At 41.8% G+C, this 22,110-nt stretch overlaps 1 protein-coding gene across 1 annotated transcript in view; it reads right to left on the bottom strand.

Annotated features, from left to right (window-relative positions):
• LOC126355741 (tRNA pseudouridine synthase Pus10) overlaps positions 1 to 11,628 on the bottom strand; it is an 87,319-nt gene extending 75,691 nt beyond the window's left edge. Inside the window, exons 1-5 of the mRNA XM_050006122.1 lie at positions 11,424 to 11,628; positions 11,235 to 11,354; positions 10,828 to 11,138; positions 4,701 to 4,912; positions 4,465 to 4,590 (exon numbers count right to left, since the gene is read on the bottom strand). Coding sequence (XP_049862079.1) covers positions 4,465 to 4,590; positions 4,701 to 4,912; positions 10,828 to 11,138; positions 11,235 to 11,354; positions 11,424 to 11,546 — 892 coding nt within the window. The 5' untranslated portion in view covers positions 11,547 to 11,628. The remainder of the gene's footprint in view (positions 1 to 4,464; positions 4,591 to 4,700; positions 4,913 to 10,827; positions 11,139 to 11,234; positions 11,355 to 11,423) is intronic.
• Positions 11,629 to 22,110: the final 10,482 nt, after the last annotated feature.

The following is a 22,110-nucleotide window of genomic DNA, read 5'->3' as shown; positions in this document are numbered from 1 at the left end:
GGAAGTCCGCCAACGGGCCCTGCAGTTAGAAGATCCATCCCTCAAGTAAGTCCTGTCCATTGCTCAATCATATGAAGTCTCTCACGCCACAGGTCAACAGTTGGAAGAGTGGTGCGATGTCGCTGCGGTTCAGGGCGGTGCGGCCGCGTCCAGGGTGGACGACGTGCAAGTGGTACAATCCGGCTGTTACAGCCGCTCCCGCACGGTGCGTAAACAGAATTCCGGCCACCGGCCCCTGTTTCTGTCCTGTGCGTCATGCTATATACATTATGATCGGTCAGAGTGCCCCCAAGTGTTGGGCCGTTTGTCACAAATGTAATAAAAAAAGGTCACATTGCTAAAGTTTGCCACTCAGCCTCAAAAGAATCGAAGGAATCAGGTACAGAGGACATGGAAGTTGACATTCAGGAAGTTTCATTGGGCCAGGATCCCGACGCATCGGCACGCAAACTCTTTATCGAGGTGTCGGTTCTCGCGCCGGTTACAACTGCAAGTAGATACGGGGGCGGCAATTTCGTTGTTGAATGCACAAACTTATTCCGACCTTGGATTGCCCCCGTTGGCGCCAGTTTACCGGCGTCTACGCGGTTATGGTAAACAGCTCAGTCCCCTATTGGGTCAATTCACTTACAAATCAGTCACTTGGCCTATTACTTTTATTGTTGTCAGTGATGCAAGCTCTGCTAACCTTTTTGGTCTGGATGCCTTTCAAGCTTTCGGTTTTTCTATCGCTGACACAATACAGTTGGTCTCCGAAGACGTTCCCTATCAGTCATTGGAATCTTTGATCTCAGACTTTCCAGATATCTTTGAGGAGGGCATGGGGTGTGTTTCAGACTTTGAAGCTCACTTAACGTTGAAGGCGTTGGCTGGCCCGCATTTTCTGCGCGCAAGGCATATCCCCTTGGCTCTCCGCCCTCAGGTAATGGAAGAGCTAGACCGGCTGACATCCCTAGGGGTCGTTCTTCCCATTTCTTCTAGCGAGTGGGCTTCGCCCCTCATTATTGTCAGGAAGCCCTTGGGAAAATTACGTCTTTGTGGCGATTTCAAGGCCACCATTAATTCCCGATTGGTGGTGGACACCTATCCTTTGCCTCGTGCTTATGAATTGTTCTCCACCATGGCAGGAGGCCAATATTTTTTGAAAATCGATCTTTCGGAGGCTTATCATCAGATACCACTTGATGAGGACTCCAAACGGCTGGCGGTCGTCAACACCCCGTTTGGCCTTTACCAATACCAGCTGTTGGCCTTCGGAATATCCAGTGCCCCGGCGATCTTCCAGCGTTATCTTGAGCATGTCACGTTGACAATCCCTCATTGTATTAATTACCTGTATGACATAATTGTCACAGGCCGCAGCACAAAGGAACACTTGCACAACCTTCGCACCGTCTTTCTCAAATTCAGGTCTGTGGGCTTGCGTTGCAACCTGCGTAAGTCATACTTCTTCCAACCGTCCATTGAGTATGTGGACTACACCATCTCTCGGCACGGCGTCCAGCCACTAGGAAGTTTGGTCCAAGGTATCGTCGACCTTCCTCGGCCCTCTTCGCTGAAAGAGTTACAAGCTTTTTTAGGCAAGATAGCCTATTACCACCGATTCATTCCCAGGGCTTCCACCATAGCCCACCCCCTGCACGGCCTTCTCCGCAAGGATGTTCCTTTTGATGGGTCGCCTGCATGCGAGTGGGCGCCTTGTTTGCCTACTTTTGACCCCCATAAGCCGTTGGTCCTGGCTACAGATGCTTCATAGTATAGGGTGGGGGCGATCCTGGCGTTTGCATCTAAAACTCTTAGTCCCACGCAGGCGCATTACTCCCAAGTGGAATAAGAGGCTCTGGCCATTGCCTACGCTGTTACCAAGTTTCACCCTTTCTTGTATGGCACGAAGTTTCAGTCAATCACTGACCATAAACCATTAATATCGTTATTTGGCCCCGCCTCTCAGATTCCGGATAGGGCGGCCCACAGACTACAGTGCTGGGCCTTGTTCCTCTCTAAGTACCATTATGGCATTCATTTTCGCGATACCGGACAGCATGCCGATGCCGACGCTCTTTCCCATTTTCCGGTGGGCCCGGATCCTAAGTTTGATCAAGAGGAGATTGTGTGTTTTCATTTGGATGTGGCGTCCCGCCAAGCGGTTGATGGCTTCCCGATCACTAGTTCTCGAGTCGCCAGGGAAACGGCAGCTGACCCGGCAAGTAGTTCGCCTTGTTCAGCAGGGGTGGTCATCCCGCCCTCCAGGCCGGGCCTTGGACCCTCTTCATAATTATTTTCCTCTATGAGACCGCCTCTCGGTCTTGGAAGGAGTTCTCCTTCTGGCTAACGATGATACAGCTCCTCGCGTGGTTTGCGAAGGGAGGTCCTCACGTTATTACACGAGGGAGACTGGGATGTTTCCTGTACTAAAAACTTGGCTCGCAGACATGTGTACTGGCCCGGTACTGACAGAGAAATTGAGCACTTGGTGGCCGCCTGTTCCCAGTGTGCGAGCCAACAGGCATCTCCCAGGGCAGCATTCTCTTCATGGCCGCCGAAAACCCAAGCATGGGAACGTGTTCACATCGATTTTGCGGGCCCATTTCTCAATGGCTTTTGGCTCTTTGTCATTGATGCTCATTCCCGATTCCCATATGTGGTTTGCTGCTCCTCAACCACTTTAGACATTGCAATCCAGGCAGCAGCAAAAATCTTTTCTGGGGAAGGTCTGCCAATCACCCTGGTCTCGGACAATGGACCGCAGTTTATTTCGCAGACCTTCCAGGATTTTTGTAGGCGCTTCGGTATTCGGCACGTTTGCTCTTTCCCCTTTCATCCACAATTGAATGGGGAAGCTGAGCGCATGGTGCGCACATTTAAGACGCAGATGAAAAAGTATGTGCACGAATTTCCTGCGTAGGAGGCATTGACGTTTTTCCTGACGGCATACCGGACCACACCAATGGGAGAACGCAGCCCCGCAGAGCTCCTCCACGGGCGCCAACCTAGGATTCTGTTGCACCTCCTCCAGCCTGGTCCTCGCCAGTCTTCACAAAACGGAGTACCTGGCTTTCCACTGGGTATGTCGGTCTGGGCACATGGGTTTGGTCGCAATCCACGTTGGATACCAGCGGTGGTCCTGAGCCGAAATGGCCACCGGCTCTATAGCTTGCAGGGGGGTGACCGGGTGGTACATCATCACCAAAATCAGCTACATCCACATTTGGGCACCCAACCTCCGACCTCTCGGACACCGGCTTCCCCATTGCTGGCACCCGTGTTGGTTTCTCAGGGGACGTTACCACCTCTCCCCACTGTGACTCCGCCACACTGCGATGGTTTTCAGCCTTGGCAGCCTCCAGTAGCTCCAGCACCAGCATTGCCATCGTCAGAGATGCCCCAGCGAGAGCCGGCCACCCTCGCAGGCCCGGTTTCTCAGGAGGCTGGTTCACCTGTGGTCGTCCCGTCCCCGCCACTGGGTCTTGCCTCTCCCGAGGTGGAACTGGATCTGGAGTTCAACAGCTTGTCGCCCATTCTGTCCCGGGCTCCGGTAGTGGGACAACGGGGCCTTTTCGTGTGGGGTCACTTCCAGCTGTATTCGACTCCACCCTTCCAATGGATGTGGAGATCATCGCTCCTGCCCAACGCTCCACCATCCGACGCAGTGGGTCACAGTGGCTTCACCCCCCAAAGGAGGAGGAGAGCAGTAGCTACCAGAAAGATCACAGGAGGTGCACATCGGCACAGTGGGTCACGGACGGTAGTTGCCGCTAGTAGAGTCCCGTCCACTAGAGGGTACGCGAGAATTCGGACGCGACCTCTGCCGGCAGAACAACAACAACAACTCAGGCAGCACGGGCCGTGCCCAGTCAGTTAACATCGGGCATGCCTAGGATCGTGAACTGTGTTACTACAGAACAAATCCAAATCTTCATTAAAATGCGCTTTCTGTCTCCTAGTGATTTATATAGACTTGGGATGGATTGATCATTTATGTACCTGAATTTATCACGTATAGTGGATGGCATGTTGCTGATCCTCAGGGCAGCCAATTTTTGAATTTATATATCTTGCAACTGTGACTTTGAAGGATTGATTTATTCAAATATTTTAATCAGATCTGCAAGTTGTCTGCTAGGTACATATTGTTTGAGTTTTAGGGTTAGATATTCATGCCAAACTGTGCCACATGCAGGTTCAGAAGCATGATACATGTTTTAGGGCTACTTTGAAGTCCTCACTCTATGAATGAAATATATGCTAACACCTGCTGACATGTTCTACATCATAACAAAATACTGCACATATGATTTACGGAACACATAAACATCTAAAGTAAACCAGGTGTGTGATTGTATGAGATGTATGACAATAAAAATTAGAATGAATGATACAGCAAACATCTTAACCAATTAAATAAAATAACATGCTAAATATTTCATTAGGATATGTTTTAGGTGCAAGATTAAAGTATGTTACCCTCTGCTTGTGTTATTGCTTCCAGTTTGTCGCTAATTATCTCTTGAACGGATGATTCCATTCTCCTTTCACCATCAATGAGCCATGGTGTCTGGCTGAGAAAGCGGGAGAACTTATTGTAGCGACCTGCATACAAAAGCATATATTACTTCTAAATTAATGGCAAATGATCATGCAATACACAAAATGACGTTGTAGTAGACATAAGTAATGAATATGTGTTTGTATCAACCAACCTGCGAAGTAAATTGAGTTATGAGAACAAGCAACAGAAGTGATGGCAACTGGAACCTGTGGCACTGATGGGGGACAGGGAAAATTTTCCTTGAATACTTTTGAATCAATGGTTGGGAGCAGCTGTTCTACTCCTTTTCGTGTATACAGTTCACCACGGAACTTCCGTCTCTGTGTACGACGTTCTGCAAAGAACTTTTTACACATCTTCTGCCTGTTCAACAGAAACAGGTTTATGGTGCCAGTCTTAAAATAGTTCCCACTCTATCAAACCTACTTTTTATAAAACACAATCAATAATTAAATCACCACTTTTAATACAAATTTAATCAATAACCCACTTATAAGTTCCCAACAATTATGAAAAGGGTTCATTGCTACTCATCATTAAGATGAAATTTTGAGTTGCAGACAGGCACAATGGAAAGATTGTGCCACAGTAAGCTTTCGGCCAAAGCCTTCATCAGAAAAGCCCACACATTGACATAAGCAAGCACACCTCATTCACACATGACTGTCATCTCTGTGTGCTTAGGCTAGAATGAAACTGAAACATGTCAAGTGGGAGCAACAAACTGTAGAGGGGGTGGGGAAGTGGGAGGCATAGCAGAGGCAGGACTGAATGGTGGGATTAGGTTTACTTTGGATGGAGGGTTCGATGTCAAAAACCTATTATCCTTCTAATCACTGCAATGGGAAACCTTCTTTGCCAAGTCCAGCAGGCTTAAATTGGGGTATACAGCTAAAGGTAAAGCATTTGGATAGAACTGAAACTTCGGTGGAGCTGAGGATTTTGGTGAAAAGGTTAACAACAGTTTCCAGGGATTGCTTTGGCTCTGGATTTAGTTATGTGTCAGAAGACAGCTTTGGGGGATGTGACAAGTTGAAAAGGTCAGCTAAGAAGGGCCCAGTTGTTATGAGGGGTCGACAAGGAGGAGCACTATGGGTAGGTCAAGGGTTCGATACTGGTGCCCGAAGGTGGCAACATGGTTTCAGCAGGGTGGATAACTTATGGAGGTAGTGTCGCAAGTGCTCTTCCATGTGCTGCAGTGCAAGAGATTTAGTGTAAGAGACGCAGCTGAACATAACATCTTGATTTTAATGGCAGCATCACAGCCCAGGCCATCTGGATCCTACCCTTCACCACCAGCTTTTCCGAACTGCGAAGATGGGAGTTATCCTTACAACACATTCTCTACTCCCAAAAATCATCCCAGCCCTAACCTACAGTACCTACTGTCCCCACATCATCCACCATCCTCCTAACTCACATTTTCTCACCCTTATTGTGCAATTCTCTATGCCAATGCATCCACTGGTCTTTTTCCCATCTCTACTACTCTCCTTCCCACTCCCATTTTTCCCTTCCCTCCCTCTCCCATAGCTTCCCAACACTGCACCAGGTGGCCCCTTGTCTGCCACCTCTAGCAGCTGCATGCTCTTGCAGGCAGCACTGTTTCCTCTTCTCCTACTGGTACCCTGCTATCCCTGCCACTTCTCCACTCCACCACAAAATGCATTTCAGTTTCAGTCTGACCATTTGTGTATGAAAAATGCTTGCTTGTGTGAAAGCATGCATGTTTTTCTTTCCTGATGGTGGCTTTGGTTGAAAGCTTAATGTGTAACAGTCTTTTTGTTGTGCCTTTCTGCAACTAAATGCGGCATCTTTCTGGTGAGGATCAACCTATCTTTTCTATGATGGTTGATACTGGAACCTGGACTTTTCACTTAAAAGTTATTTATTTCAGTACCCTCAGAATAACAAATGACGAGTTTCCAAAAAATACAATTTTATGGTGTACAAACTACTTAAATAGTTATTTATTAAAGTTAAGCAACACTCTTTTGCGCCAAACCAAATATACGTAATTGCAGGCTACCCATTCTGGCACAAGATTCAGACAAAGTTACTTACCATTATCTCAAGTGCTTTCTGAAGTTTGCCCTTATGAACAGAGCAAGTTAAATTGTAACAATATTGTGCCAATAAGACACAAGAAGCTTGTGGCGTGCTCAAGAAGATATCATGAACCAACCAAACTGGTGAAATTTGTGATCTTAAACAACATCCGTAACCTATCACATCATAATGCTGATTTCAACAACAGCTCTGTTCTGAATAATTATAAATTCACACAAAGTTATGCCATAAAAGGGGATCAGAAAAAGCAATCAAGGCACTGTACAAAAATTCCCTTAGTCAAACGTGCATTAGTACCATTATATTAATGATTGTTCAACAGAAAAAGTAAAGTTTCATGAAGAATTATAGTACCCCTCCAACACAATTTCATATACATTCATATACATACAAGTGACAAAGCAGGGATTGGTTGGTCAGACATATTCTGAGGCATCAAGCGATCACCAATTTAGTATTGGAGGGCAGCGCAGAGGGTAAAAATCATAGAAGGAGACCAAGAAATGAATACACTAAACAGATTCAGAAGGATGTAAGTTGCAGTAGGTACTGGGAGATGAAGATGCTTGCACAGGATAGAGCTGCATCAAACCAGTCTCTGGACTGAAGACCACAACAACAACAGCAACAACAAGTCAAAAAGAATGCTGCACCTGAACTCAAGATTTTAAAAAAGTTGTTTGAAAAATATTTTATTAACTGCAAAAAAAAAAGTGTTTCTTATTGAGGCACCTGTGTCCATAAAATATTTTCACAAGTTACATGTACCTTATGCCAGAGACTAGAGCAGCTGGCCTTAGTCTCTGGCATAAGGTACATGTAACATGAAAGTATTTTACCCTGTGATGCCTACTGTAGTTTTATGCTGACAAGAGCATCTACCTGTAGACATTTACTAATGAGTATTCATTCTGAAGTATGATATATGTAATCTGGTACTATCTAAAGCCATGGCTTCCAATAATTCTTGTTTTATCAATTTTGTTTATGACAAGAGCCATTCGGCTCCATCTAATCTATTGTGCCATCATGTGGTGTAACAAGGCCACTACTTCTGGAGAAGATATTTTCACAGATATCGAAACCATAGTCAAGGGCTAATAAACCTTTATTAGCAACTGGTTGGCTGATTTTTCAACATTGTCAGATTTATACAGTTGATATTTTGCAGCCATGTTTAAGATTTTGAAATATATAAATATGTTTCACTTTACTTTTCTTATAAACAGCCTGTTGGATCTCCAATATGAAAAGAAAGACGTGTCTCACATCATTATTGCCTCCAAAATACATCATGGTTTCGACATGGTTATTTAGATTAGAGGAAACATGTCATGCTTAAATATAAACTGTGCTCTAGAATTCTTGTTGTATGGGTCCTGTAGTTCTGTGCATATTCTGCATTGTTTAAGTGCCATATCCACTGAATGCCATCTTTGCTTCTCTTTGCATAAAATTTGTGATTTGATTGTTTTAATCAAAACACCATTTCCTAACTCTTTATGGACACAAGTGCCTCAATAAGAAACACTTATTTTTGCAGTTAATAAAATAGTCAAGAAATGGTGTCTTTACACTAACATAAGGAAAAGAAGGGATGGCTGAGCCCAACCAAAGCAGCAGCTCCCAGTACAAAGACCTGCACACATCCACAGAAGATAATGTTATGCATCTATGGATCATTCCTTCACTGTGAAATGATCCATTGGCAGCACAAACCCAGGCTAGGAAGTCGGGTGCTGCAAGGACCTGCACACTTTGTACATGATGAGTGTACAACTGTTTCTTACATAATATCCATCATGTAGTGGAGGGTGGAATGCATTCTGCTGCAGCAGTCCTATTGGTAATCGTGCCCAATATTATGTCCATGTGTTGTAATACAACTGCACAATTTGTGGTGTTAAGTTTCACAGGCTACTTGCATGTTGAATGAACCGGTCTCATGCAGGCATTGATGGGACTTTGTCAACGCTCTGCCATTTGGCCATCTTCTCTCAAGATATGCTTCATAATACAATTGAACTGCCTCCTATGCATTCCTATTAACATGCCCATACATAAAGTGGACGTCAGGCATTTATTCATTTGAAACGTGTGTGGAGCCATGGTAGCTGCTTCAAATGATGCACATGCACACTACATTTGTGGTGGAAACTAATATTTGGAACACAAGGCCATGTTTCTGTTGCAGTCTTAGTGCCTGTGTATCACCAGCACAGCTCAAAACTTGAGATTCAGTCATTCTTTATTTCACACCAATGAAAATAATATACCCAACTAGCCAACAGGAATCATCCTGCAGCAAACGTAGCCTTACACATTAACAGTTCTACAACATTGGTGCAACTCCACTTGGGCTTACACCGTATTAAGGAAACCATCAATTTCTGGACCTATGTTTATTAGGATTATTTGTATTTTTTTAATGTCCTCTACTCACCTCTCTCATCTGTACCTATAATAGTCAAATAAACTGATTAGTGTCATTTTACACATCATGCCGATTGCCATAATATCCAACAGCTATCAAATACATCACAGACCATTAAAGTTCTCCACAAAGTAAAATTGTTTCCTGGGTGTATGTGGGAAAATGTAGCAACTGTGGCAAAGTATTCCCTGTTTCAAATAGGCATGTCATTAAAAATAACAAAAAGCAGTGTATTAGACATTTAGTAACTCACACGTGTTTACACATTTGTTCAGTTCTTGATATAGTTTACAATATAATGTCACAAAAGACATCAAAACTATAGTCAAGATGGCGCACGAAGATCTGACAGCTCACATTTCTGTTGCCAGATTTGAGTTGTGAAGCACTAACAGTTGCACGCAAAAATAGTAGCTGTCTACAGAGCTGTGACCATACTGATGTATCGGTACTGAGATGTTTAGGAAATTGCATTAGACTGTTTACTGGCATAGGCCTGCTAAGCTGCCACAACAAGACTACTGCATCTGGCAGGAATCAACTTATGCTGACTCAACTATAGGCCTATTTTTGGATGAAGTTATATATTGGACCCCCCCCCCCCCCCCTTGCATGTTTAATATGGTGAAAAATAATCTGTTAACACAATCAGATTTTCTGCTTTCACACTGGTCAGCTTCATCAGCTTACAACCAATTTGTCGCCTTCCAACCTAACCTAGACATCGGACTGTGCTACAGATCATTTGATGACCATAACCAAGGGAGGGATCCAGTACTTATAATTTAGCACTCTTTATTGGCAAGGTAGAAAGCCTGCATGGCTTCAAGCATGTCAGACGCAGCATTTTCTCGGTAAATTGGTTAAAGCTTCACTTCTAAACTCTGCCATGAAGGCACAAAGACACCGACTGGTTGCCATGTCATCCTCAGCCCAAAGGTGTCACAGAGGGGCATGTAGCCAGCAAACCACTCTCCCGGTCATATGTCAGTTTATGAGGCTGGAACAGTTACTTCTCAATCAAATATCTCCTCAGTTTTGCATCACAAGGGTTGAGTGCACCCTGCTCGGTTGACCAGATGGTCACCCCTCCAAGTGCTACACCCAAAACAGCTGATCTGAATGCTACATCTCTTGCAGTGTCCATGTCCTGTTCAGATCAGTGAAGTGACAGTGCTCTGCTGTAGAAGTATTAACATTGAGATTGTACCTATATTAATGAAAGAAGGCAATTTTCATAGCTGTATCTGCCTCCAGATCTGGATCCTAAACAGCAAATCTGGGCTACAGAAAAAAATCACTTCGTGACTATGAATAACCTTTAAACTTTGTGGTAACTCGTCTGGGAAATTGGCAGTTTATAAGCCACATGTGAAACCTATGTTAAATGTTACTCAATTCAGGCATAATAATAGATACACTCATAGTAAACCCAATAAAGTATTTAACATTCTGAGATAGGTGCAGTCTCATTCTAAATGCTCTCCTTCTGAGGTAGATAAACAGGACTTCTTTAGTATCCCTCATACACATACAATACAAGATCAAAACTGAGAAAGTTAGTTAAATTATGCACAGCAAAAGTATGACAGAAGCTATTTTTCATGCAGCCTTCGTGACAGCATCAAGTACAAAGCACTGCCAACAATTTGCTATAAATTAAAATGTAGGTTACGTGGTATAAAATATGATACAACTGATTGAACAGAAACATAACACATAAAACCTGTAAAATATATGCAGCCTACACAACTGTCACACGATTGTTACATACATGTGTGCACACTCGTCTTCGTCATTGGCGTATTCCACATTCACGTTAACGAAGAAATTACATTTATCTCCAGAATCAAAACTTTTGTTGACTCGTTTGGCTATTGCTGGTACAACTGTCCACTTCCATACGTCTTTTACTGGCACCATATGAGTTTCATAACGTGCAAAATCAGAATCAAAATACTCGGGGAACTTGTCCCTTATAAACAACCATAATGAATGCGCCCTGATCTGGAAACAGACCGGCAGTGACAACGCGCAAGTGAATGTGGTGCTGTCGAAGGATCCTTCTAGTATTTTGTTGGAAATCTGGGGAATAAAATGTCAAATCACACTTTCTTGACACATGATTTTTTTTTACAAAAATATATATGTCAGCAGATATTATCCAAAATAGTACAGTACCTTCTCAGTTATTCCTTCAAACAAATTATCTTGTAATAAACCCAAACAAGCGATGCATATGACTTCTGAAACATTATCTTCTCCACATTCATTAGTTTCAACCGGTGACTCGAGTCCTTTCTGTAAAACAATGCAGGTTAAAGCCGGTTCTCATGTCTCACGTTCTTTAAGTACTGAAAATATGCGCACCTTTCTAAGTGTTTCTGGCACATCACTGTATGCTGTAGATTCTCTTTCACCGATAACTCGCAGACAACAGCGTTTACAACAACCAACTTCACGTAAACTTTTAAACACGTCTTCGCAACCCATTGTATATTGCCGCCAGTAGTCAAACGTAAACAATAACAAAAACACAGACGTTGTTGGCACACACACAGTATCTTTGAAAGAAAGAAATTAATACAGTGTTGGCAAATGAAAACGGTAAAATAAACTCTGTGAAGTTAAAAGCCTGTGTATCTGTTTCGAAAATTATAAAATAAATTTGAAGAGAAAAGGAAGCAGACCTTCGAAATTGAGACACCAAAAGCCATCATCTATGGTACTTGTGTAACTACTACCACTGATACAAAAAAATGAATCACTGGTATAGCTGTAGTCTACACATAAATGATTCATTTTTGGCAGTAGATGACAAAACAATAATGTAATTATACGAAAGATCGCTCATAGCAATAATGCATCCAACAGATAAGTTTGACTCAAGAGTTGCTCTTTACATTTAAAGAGGCTACACAATATAGCACAAAACGTTTTTAAATGTAAATTAATAAATAAATATAAACACAACCACTGCAGATGAACACAAGCAAAAAACTACAACGAAATGATACCTGTCATAAGCTTGAACATTCAATTCCAAATAGGCAATAAATTACAAATTTCTGTGTAATAGACTAGAGGTACTAGCACATGATTTATTGCAATAATATCAATATAATTTACAGAAAATAGAATAGGCTTCAAATGCAAACTGAAATCATATCAGCTTGAAACTCTGTCTACTCCAAAGAAGAATTTCTGTACAGGGAACAATGTCACAAGTTTGTGTGTGTGTGTGTGTGTGTGTGTGTGTGTGTGTGTGTGTGTGTGTGTGTGTGTGTGTGTGAGAGAGAGAGAGAGAGAGAGAGAGAGAGAGAGAGAGGGGGGGGCTAAAATAAATATTGTTAGAAAAGTTAAAACAATCATATAAATGTTCAACAAGTTACCATTTTTTTTGATGAAGTTGCTACAGTTGTACAATTGAAAAATTAACTAAACCTGCACACAGCGAGAGGTCACAATTGTGATCCACAGAATGTGCAAATAACTAACTCACTCAGCATAATTTTTTTCTAAAACGAAAAATGTATTGGACAGTAAACACATATATCAATAGCACACTATGGCCTAATCTATCACATTTATTATAAATTATAAGAGCAGAAAAGTCTGGGAAAACATGGAAATATGTTGTTTAATTAATATTTTTCATGTACATGTTACACAAAACACAATTAAAAAAGAAATGGAATTCAGTGCTGTTACTGATAATGAATTGATCAATTCACTTTATCAAAGAGGGTATGCAAGCCATAACAAAGAATCAGGCAGATCTTAATAGAATTTTGGAGTAGTAAAATGATTGCCAACTTGATTTAAATATTGAGAAACATAAAGCTCTGCACTTCATAAAACACAGAAACATAGTACCCTGTATGAGTAAAACATCGATGAGTCACATCTGGAATCAAATATATTGTAATAATACATTGGTGTAACATTTTGTAGGGTTATGAAATGGTATGGTCTTAGAGGATCACTCATAGTTACAGCAAATGACAGACTTCAGTTCCTTACTAAGATGCTTGGGAAATGCAGTCAGCCTACAAAAGGGACTGTCATGCACGTCACAGAAGCATGCAGAATGTGGATGTATATATAGATGGACAGAAGGCAGCGTGTCCAGTCATGGTTTTAATGCACAAAAATAACTTTTGTGAAAATTAGCTATACAATATACTTTAAAGCAAGTTCCTTGTATTTGTATACTCGAATTTCTAATTACATAATAGCCAACACTGGAGTTCTACATTGTATTCTCTAAATAACACATGTAGACCTAATATACTGAGTATTTACATGACACTGATACAATCTTTGAGTAATGATGGGAACTTATCTCGAATATGAAACTGGTAATTTCGGTTGAAATATGGGAAAGCAATAATTTTGTGCTCATGTTTGTTGACTCCGAGAAAGCAAATAATTCAATAGATTTGCAATTTTGAAGGATATGTGTTTCCATAGAAAATAAAGTGAAATGTTTAAATATATATTAACTGGCCTAACATCCAATGGTAAGTCCAAATCTGAATTATGTGACTAAGATAGCCATAACGATAATGAAAAAAAAAGATGATGAAGAAGAAGAATAAGTACATTGTAGAACACAGTGTCTGATTTCTTCAAATTGTGAGTGCCTATCGCTAAATGGTTGATATGGCATTGATACCCTCTGCTTTATGCCTCCAGACAACATAATAACTGCAGACCTACCATGTCTACTTCTCAAGAACGTCTATTTTCAAGTTGAAGTAGACAGTCATTCTTCATTAGTAAAATGATATATCGAGTTAAGGAATTAGCAGACATGAGTTTTGTGTACAAGAAGCAAATGGAAACTGTAAGAAGGCTGAAATGTTGTACACAGTCAGTACTTGAATAGATTTCATTGAACTTCGTGCAATGATGTCATGATGGCATAGGGAAAGAAGTATGCTGCTTTGAGCAGCTGTTATTAACGTGACACCTTTTGGTAGTTGTGCAGATAAATTAGTATACAAGTGTGTACACAGATTTTTATCAGCAGCAGCAAAAGTAATAATTTTAAGTGTTTTTACTTTTGTTTATAACATTCGACTCAACCATTTCTACACCAGAGTTCCCTCCCTCAAACTGAAGCTCTTTTTATCATCCCTAAGAGATTGTCTGATCCAGATATAAAGGGATGAAACAAATAAATCATTGGTGTGGTGCAGAAACAAAAAAACGAATCATTTTCTTCTTTTTAAGTACTGCTGGAATGTTAGTGAAGGAACATAATATGACTTTCAGATAAATTGTTTTATTGAGCCTCTTTTATTAATCTTTGTACCAATATATAATAAAAATGAAAAAAGCTTTGCTGGATACTTGTTTCCAAATGTTTTTATGAGTACAGTTACAATTAACTAATATTAATCACTTTATAATTGTATTACATAGTTTTATATCATCTCATAATCTTGGAAGATACTTATAAACAAATGAGCACTAGAAAAGAAATGTAGTTTGTTTATCATTAGTCTGTACATATTTTCTGAAATACATAACTACTATGCACATAGTAAAAGTTCTACAAGTTCTAATACAACATCATTAAGTTGGCATATAAAAAACGTCCAATCTGTGTGAAGAGTATTGCATACTTGGATGCACAAATGTTTAGACTCTCAGTGCAACTGAAGAAATTAGATAGTGCAAATCTTACACACATTTGTATACAAGGAGAGATTACACAAGGGGTATCTCATTCAGAAACAGCATTTGAATGTTTGTTTGTGAGAAGACCGTGTTATACATAGTTTAAGAAGGAGAAATGTCTACCAGCACAGGTCAGTATCCATCAACAGCAGAATATGATCTATTGAGAATGCATTTCGTTGTTCCACAATACTTGTGCTAGCATTGTTTGGGACCTGTGGCTGTCATGTGAAAATCGAATGGATGGTTTCAGGGGGAAAATACTCAGAGCCTTGCAGGACCTCAGCAGCATCACATGTTAGTAGCTGAGAGGGCAGACATATTGTTCACTTGGCATTGCCGGATTCTACAGACATGTACCATACCTTCAGTCAGGAAATGTTTGTGGCAAGAGAAGTATCGAGGTATCCACTTATGAAGCACCACAGATAGTCAACAAGGCTACCATTGTTGTAGTTTCTCTTGACACATCACTAGAGAGAACTGTGTTGATACTGGTGCACCGAGTAATAGCACTAGACACAGGTTTGGCACCCTGTTGTCTTTCTGGCAGGTCCCAGTTCTGCATACAGTAGACATGTCCATGTTTGGAAGCTTCAAAGACAATGCGTTTGTGATCATTATACTGGCACCAGAACCTGCCTTGGTGGTATACGGTGCCACTGGGTACACAATACGATCACCACAAGTTCACATAGCTGGTAACTTGCAAAGCAGCCTTCATGCTTCTCATGTGTTAAGGTTGGTGACTGTGCCCTGTCTCTGTGGTCATTTTGATATTGTGTTTCAGCAAGATAACCCAATTTCGAATGTTTTTAGTCCTGTTTTGGCCTACCACTTTGCAGAAGTTATTCAGCTGTTGCCATGACAATCTTGTTGAACAGATTTCGCTCATACTGAAAATACTCTGCCTTGGATTGCAGAGAGAATGGAACACCACTCTTTGCCAGCCACTACAGCTGATAAACTCTGGCATAGAATTGAGGCAGCGTAGAATGACATACCCACATCTGTCATCCCAGCTTGTTTTGACTCAATGCATGGCTGAGTTAGAGCCATTGCTGCTTCCAGACATGCCCGAAATTTCGGATCCTGTATCCTCTAAAACAGACCTTGCTAAGATTTGCACTCTTAGAGCATGCTCCCTCTCCGCATGTGCAGCCAAGTTTGCCCAATACTCCATCTTCTTCCACCGCTGCGACATTCCGAGCAGGTGTTTGAGTAAGATGGCTCTAAGCCAAAGGCTGCATACATGAAATACAGTGCAACTACTTCTAGGAGGCGAGCATTGCGGCATACTTTTATAGGTAGGATTTTATCACTAGTATTTATTTTCCACTTTATAGTATTTTTTTTTTGTTTAAGTAATAACTTGATTAAAGAAGTACATTAGACAGTGCTAATATGGTGTGAAGAACTACATAAAGACTTACATACAGTCACTTAACATTATGTAGTGATGTTTATAATTTATATACATTTCAATTATAGAATATGTAGTACATCTGGAATTATGATTCGAATCAAACACATGGAATTACGCAAATTAAAATCTCTCAAACACAAACGTTGGCGCGACTTTGTCAATTTCATAACAGAAAAAAAGTTCGCTGCCATAGGTTGAACCAAACGTTGAAATAACTTTAGCGGCTTGTCTGTGGAGTCTAGGACGCTGCTGTTGGTTGTTATACAAATCTTGTAAATTCTTGGACTGGACAAATAGGTCGATGAGCTGGGTGCTACCCTTTATGTCTGTCATCTCAAGTTGCATGTAATGAGGTAAATTAGCAGCCAAAAGTGAGAACAGTTTGACAAATAAATCGAAATCCGCGTTCAGTCGTGCAGTGGTTTGGTATCTCTTGGAGAACTTATGATGAAATGTTTCAGTTAGTGAAACGTAGTCAGTCAACTCCATAAATGACTGCCTCTAGCTGTGGAAATGTTCCAAGTTATGAACCTGAATTTGATTTTTTCTATAGGATAATTTTTTGTTTGATAGCATCAATCTGGTCCACCATATCTGTTCCCAAACCATTCTCCCCTTAATGAATTTAAATAATTGATGATGTCGACCATAACAAATTTTGTCACCCTCTATTAACAATTCAGTTTTTTCCCTCTGTCTCTGTAAAGGATGACTTCAGTTGAACCTGCATCACTATCATTCGTCAGAAGACAAGTGAGTCACATCGTCTTTGTGGCTGATGTTATAATGACATTCCAATAAAGTTTTTCCAGCTCATAGTGGTGCGTTGAGATATTAAGCACTTCTCATGGCCTTTGAAAGATGCGAGAAGTAAGGCAATTCCCATTTGGGACTGAAAGATGTGGCTTCTCCATTTCTTCTTTTTCGGTCCGTACGTAGACGGCATTGTATTCCTAATGCTGAAGATAAATCTAACCCAACTGGTACTGTCAAGGAACTGCTTGGTGTCTGACAAGACGACTGCTTTGCTCTATACTCCATACAGTGAGAGAACAGCTCTGACAGTTGACGCGGCCTTGGCGCACATGCTTCGCGCATCCACGGCAGCCAATCAGATCGTGAGCTTTTTTAACATTACCATGGCAACGCCCCAGTGTTGCCATAGTGCTGGGCGACCGCTGCTTTCAGTCAGTTGCGCCACGTGCTACGTTCAGGTTTGTGTGTGTACGTGTGCATTCCGCTACTTCTGTGAGTTTCTTGCCTTGTGTATAAGTGGAAAAAATATGTATAAGTGTGTATAAGTGTAAAATGGCTGCATGTAGTGCAAAGAGGAGGACTTTTGGGAAGGAAGCTACACTGAAATCCCAAGCACGCAAATTAGTATACAGATTGCATTTTTACTTTGAAACAGAAAGGGATGTTGACAGAGTGGCAGAATCATTGAAAATCTCTACAGCTGCAGTGAAGAAAGTCACAAATGTTAAAGAGACTGCCAATCAAGCAATGAGACCTGTTATTGTGATGTCTGGAAAGTCAAGGAAGAGATCGTGTTGTGTGACTCACACAGACAACTTGGACACAAGTGCTATTAGGCAACACATATACATGTACTACAGCAGGAAGGAGTATCCGAGACTTAAAAAGTTGATGACAGCACTGTCAGACAGTGGTTTGTTCACTGGCAGAACAACAAGTCTCTCAATTGTTTTGAAAAAAATTGGCTTCCATTGGAGAAAGTTCTCAGGACGAAAGGTATTAATGGACCACGGAGACATTGTAGGTTGGAGATGTCGTGAATCTGGAAAATGTAATATGGATTGACGAAACATGCATCATGTGCATTTGGTCTCATGGACAGACGACACGTGCCACAGAACCATGAGTGTGCCAACTGGTAAGGGAGGATGACTAATTGGCTCTGCGAACGGTTTTGTGCCCAGTGCTATGATGTTTCAGTAGATACATTCAAAGAGTGGTTAGTTACTCGTTTGCTACCAACTGTCAATTCTGGTAGTGTTTTTGCAATGGGCAATGGGCTGTACCATTCTGTAAAATTAAATAAGGCCACAACGGCTGGTGCAAGCAGAGACGAAATAGCCACCTGGTTGATATATAGTAAAATACACTTTGAACAGAATATACGGAAAGTGGAACTTCTGGTATTAGTGAAACGATACAAGCCACAGAAGACGCATTATGTGACTGATATATTGGCGAAGAGCCACGGCCACAAAGTTATACGTCTTCCACCACACCACTGCCATTACAACGCAACTGAACTCATCTGGGCTCAAATAAAAGCTATATTGCGGAGCGAAACAAAACTTTTATGTTGCGAGATACAGAGAGGCTGGTAAATGAGGCCGTCACACGAATAACTAGAGAAAATTGGAAGAATGTCGTGAAACACGTGTGGAAAGAGATTACAAGGTCAAACATAGAAAAAGGTGTAAGAGAAGAATCCGTTCATAATATCGTCAGTTCTTTATCAGGAGATGGGTACAGCAGCAGCGAAGACTATGTGGTCGTGACAGGAGATGACCACTCAGATGACGATGATCTTGGGGTTTCCGTTCTGCTCGAAAAATAAAGTAATGCCCTTATTCGAAATTTTACACGTAAGATTTGTAAAATTTGCTTACCTTGTTAACGCTGAAAATCTGATTGTGTGTAATTTTTATTTTGGGTAGATCCATAGTCATGGTAATTTTTTAAATGATGTTACTGCCGTTTGACGATAATAATTTTCATTTTATTGTTATAAGATCCAGAGTTCGGCCATAGGCCATTTTCAAGTACAGTAACTTATTTATATATCAAAAGACATCAGACTGGTATGAAATACAGCAAAATCTGAACCGTATAACAATAAAATAAAAGTTGTTGCAGTCAAATGGCTGCAACATCATTGAAGAAAATATTTAGGTGTGTGTTTGTGTAAGGTGACAAACACTAATATTGCATGTGAAAAAGTATTCCATCAAGGAACACATCGGTCGGCAGAATGCTGCCCTTACAGGAATGCTGCAATGAATGACACGAAATTGTTAGGTTCTGAAGGAGCGGAGTGTTGCCGCAGGCGGAAGGGTGAGACGCCTCACTCCCCAAGCTATAGGTTCGCTGCCCGTCCGTGTCGAATACTGGCAACTGGGCAGCCAGCTGTCAGAGCCCTTCTCTCGGTGTGCGGAGTACAGCGGCGTCTGGCTGCAGCCTACATTTCCCTCTCCCTCTTCTTCCACCAGCCCCACTCTTCACGGCGCTCCGTGCGCTAGGCAGGAGCAAGGCCAAAGCACTCGCGGAGCGCTGTTTTGACAGGACTGCTCTTTAAGTTGCTTCACAATTTATCGTGTGTTCTTTCTACTATATTACAGTATATAAGCACAAGAAGGAAAATTTCGTTATTTGCTATCCTTTTTGATGTTGTGGTTTTAATGACCTACCTACAGTGTATATTGATTGCTTCGTGAAGAATGCCTGCATTTCATAAAACTATGACATTATAAAAATGCCTTCATGCTGACTTCGCAAACTGAAAAAGAATAAACTGATTTCGTACTGTATATTAGGGTAACTCTTTTCTTATCTATTTGTTGTAAGATAATATTCCTTTTTAAGAGGATATTTTTTATTTGCTTAGTTTAGATATTTGTTTTCGTTTATGTTAGCTTATATTTGGATCTATACTTGTCGAGTCATCATTGGTATTCATTGGCGCCATAGATGTCTCGCTATCACTGGACACAATCCCTCTGTAAATGTCTTCACAGATAACAAGTCTGATACACTCCTATTTCCATAGTTGGTAGGGTTCCAAACCAACTACTTCTACATCTAAATCTGTATTCATACTCTGAAAACCACTGTGAAGTGTACAGCAGAGGTCACTTCCAATCGCACCGTATATTAGACTTTCTTGCCGTTACATTCACGTAATGTGGGAAGAATGACAGTTTAAATGCCTCTGTGCACATTGTTATTTCCTCTAAACATGTGTTCACTTTCCGTATGGGAGCGATACATAGAGGACTGTGGCATATTCCTGTGATGGGAAGACTAAAGTTTTAGTTATCACCTCGAAAAAACAAAGTTATTTAATGAAGCTTTTCTTTATTTACAGGTATACGTCTGCAGCGCTGGTACATACTGAAATCCCTGAGCCACTGCACTGTAGCACGCTACTAGAGAAGCTAAAACAAAATAGTATAGCCCACTGATAGACTGGAATCACCTTGCAATAATTTGTTTGCTGAATTTACACTGCAGAGCCAAAGGAAAAAAAAAACTGGTACACGTGCTTAATATCGTGTAAGGCTCCCGCGAGCACGCAGAAATGCCGCAGCACGACGTGGCATGGACTCGACTGAAGTAGTGCTGGAAGGAATTGACACCATGAATCCTGCAGGGCTGTCCGTAAATATGTAAGAGCACGAAGGGGTGGACAGCACATTGCAGCGCATTCCAGGTACGCTCAATAATATCATGTCTGGGGTGTTTGGTGGCCAGCAGCAGTGTTTAAACTCAGAAGAATGTTCCTGGAGCCAATCTGTAGCAATTCTGGACATGTGAGGTGTCACATTGCCCTGCTGGAATTGCCCAAGCCATCCAGAATGCGCAATGGACATGAATGGATACAGGTGATCAGACAGGATGCTTACGTATGTGTCTCCTATCAGAGTCGTATCTAGACATATCAGGGGACCGTATATCACTCTTAACTCCACACGCTCCATACCATTACAGAGCCTCCATCAACTTGAACAGTCCCCTGCTGACATGCTGTGTCCATGGATTCATGAGGTTGTCTCCATACCCGTACACGTCCATCCGATCGATACAATTTGAAACGAGACTCGTCCGACCAGGCAACATGCTTCCGGTCATCAACAGGCCAATGTCAGTGTTGACAGGCCCAGGTGCGGTGTAAAGCTTTGTGTCGTGCAGTCATCAAGCCTTCGGCTCCAAAAGCCCACCTAGACAATGTTTCGTTGAATGGTTCAGATTATGACACTTGTTGATGGCCCAACACTGAAATCGACAACAATTTGCTGAAGGGTTGCACTTATGTCACGTTGAACGCTCTCTTCAGCCGTTGTTGGTCCCGTTCTTGCAGGATATTCTTCCGGCCGCAGCGATGTCGGAGATAAGACGTTTTACCGGATTCCTAACACTCACGGTACACTCGCGAAATATTCGTATGGGAAAATCTCCACTTCATCGCTACCTCGGAGATGCTGTGTCCCATCGTTAGGGCGCCGACGATAGCACCACGTTCAAACTCACTTAAATCTTGATAACCTGCCATTGTAGCAGCAGTAACCAATCTAGCAACTGCGTCGGGCATTTGCTGTCTTATACAGGTGTTGCCGACCGCAGCGACATATTCTGCCTATTTACATTTTCTTGTATTTGAATGCACGTTCCTATACGTTTCTTTGGCGCTTCAGTGTAAAAGGAAATGACGCAGCATCAATCCATTCTAAGGTGATCTGACTATTGGGCAACAACGCATTGTCATATGTCACAATGGTAAGGTGGAGTAGAAGCTTCCAGTGTGGTCAAAAAAGTCTGAATGACGAAAAACGAAGAAGTAGGCAACCTCTCTGTGAAGAAGCGTGAATTGAATCCCAAGAGAAGTGGACGCTCTGGTACTCGAAAGTCAGTGTATCGTAACAGACGCGATAGCACACGACATTTTGCACACGACAGAGGTCGTCAGAGGGTTCCTCGACTGCTGACACCTATTCAAAAAGCTGTGGAAATGATGTAATAGTGTTAGCCTGATTCAGATGAGTTTTTGATGTGGATAGTTACAGTGGATTACTATTGCTCAGTACAAAGTAGCGATGCAAGATTTGGAAACTTGTGGATTCACAATCGCCGGTAAAACGAAGATCCGACCATCATCCAGCAATAGATATTGCAGAGCCTGCGTTGTTCAAAAAG

Source organism: Schistocerca gregaria, chromosome 3 (genome assembly GCF_023897955.1).
Source record: "Schistocerca gregaria isolate iqSchGreg1 chromosome 3, iqSchGreg1.2, whole genome shotgun sequence".
Taxonomy (NCBI): domain Eukaryota; kingdom Metazoa; phylum Arthropoda; class Insecta; order Orthoptera; family Acrididae; genus Schistocerca; species Schistocerca gregaria.
The sequence above is the reverse complement of the archived record's forward strand: the minus strand, read 5'-3'. Positions and strand labels throughout refer to the sequence as shown.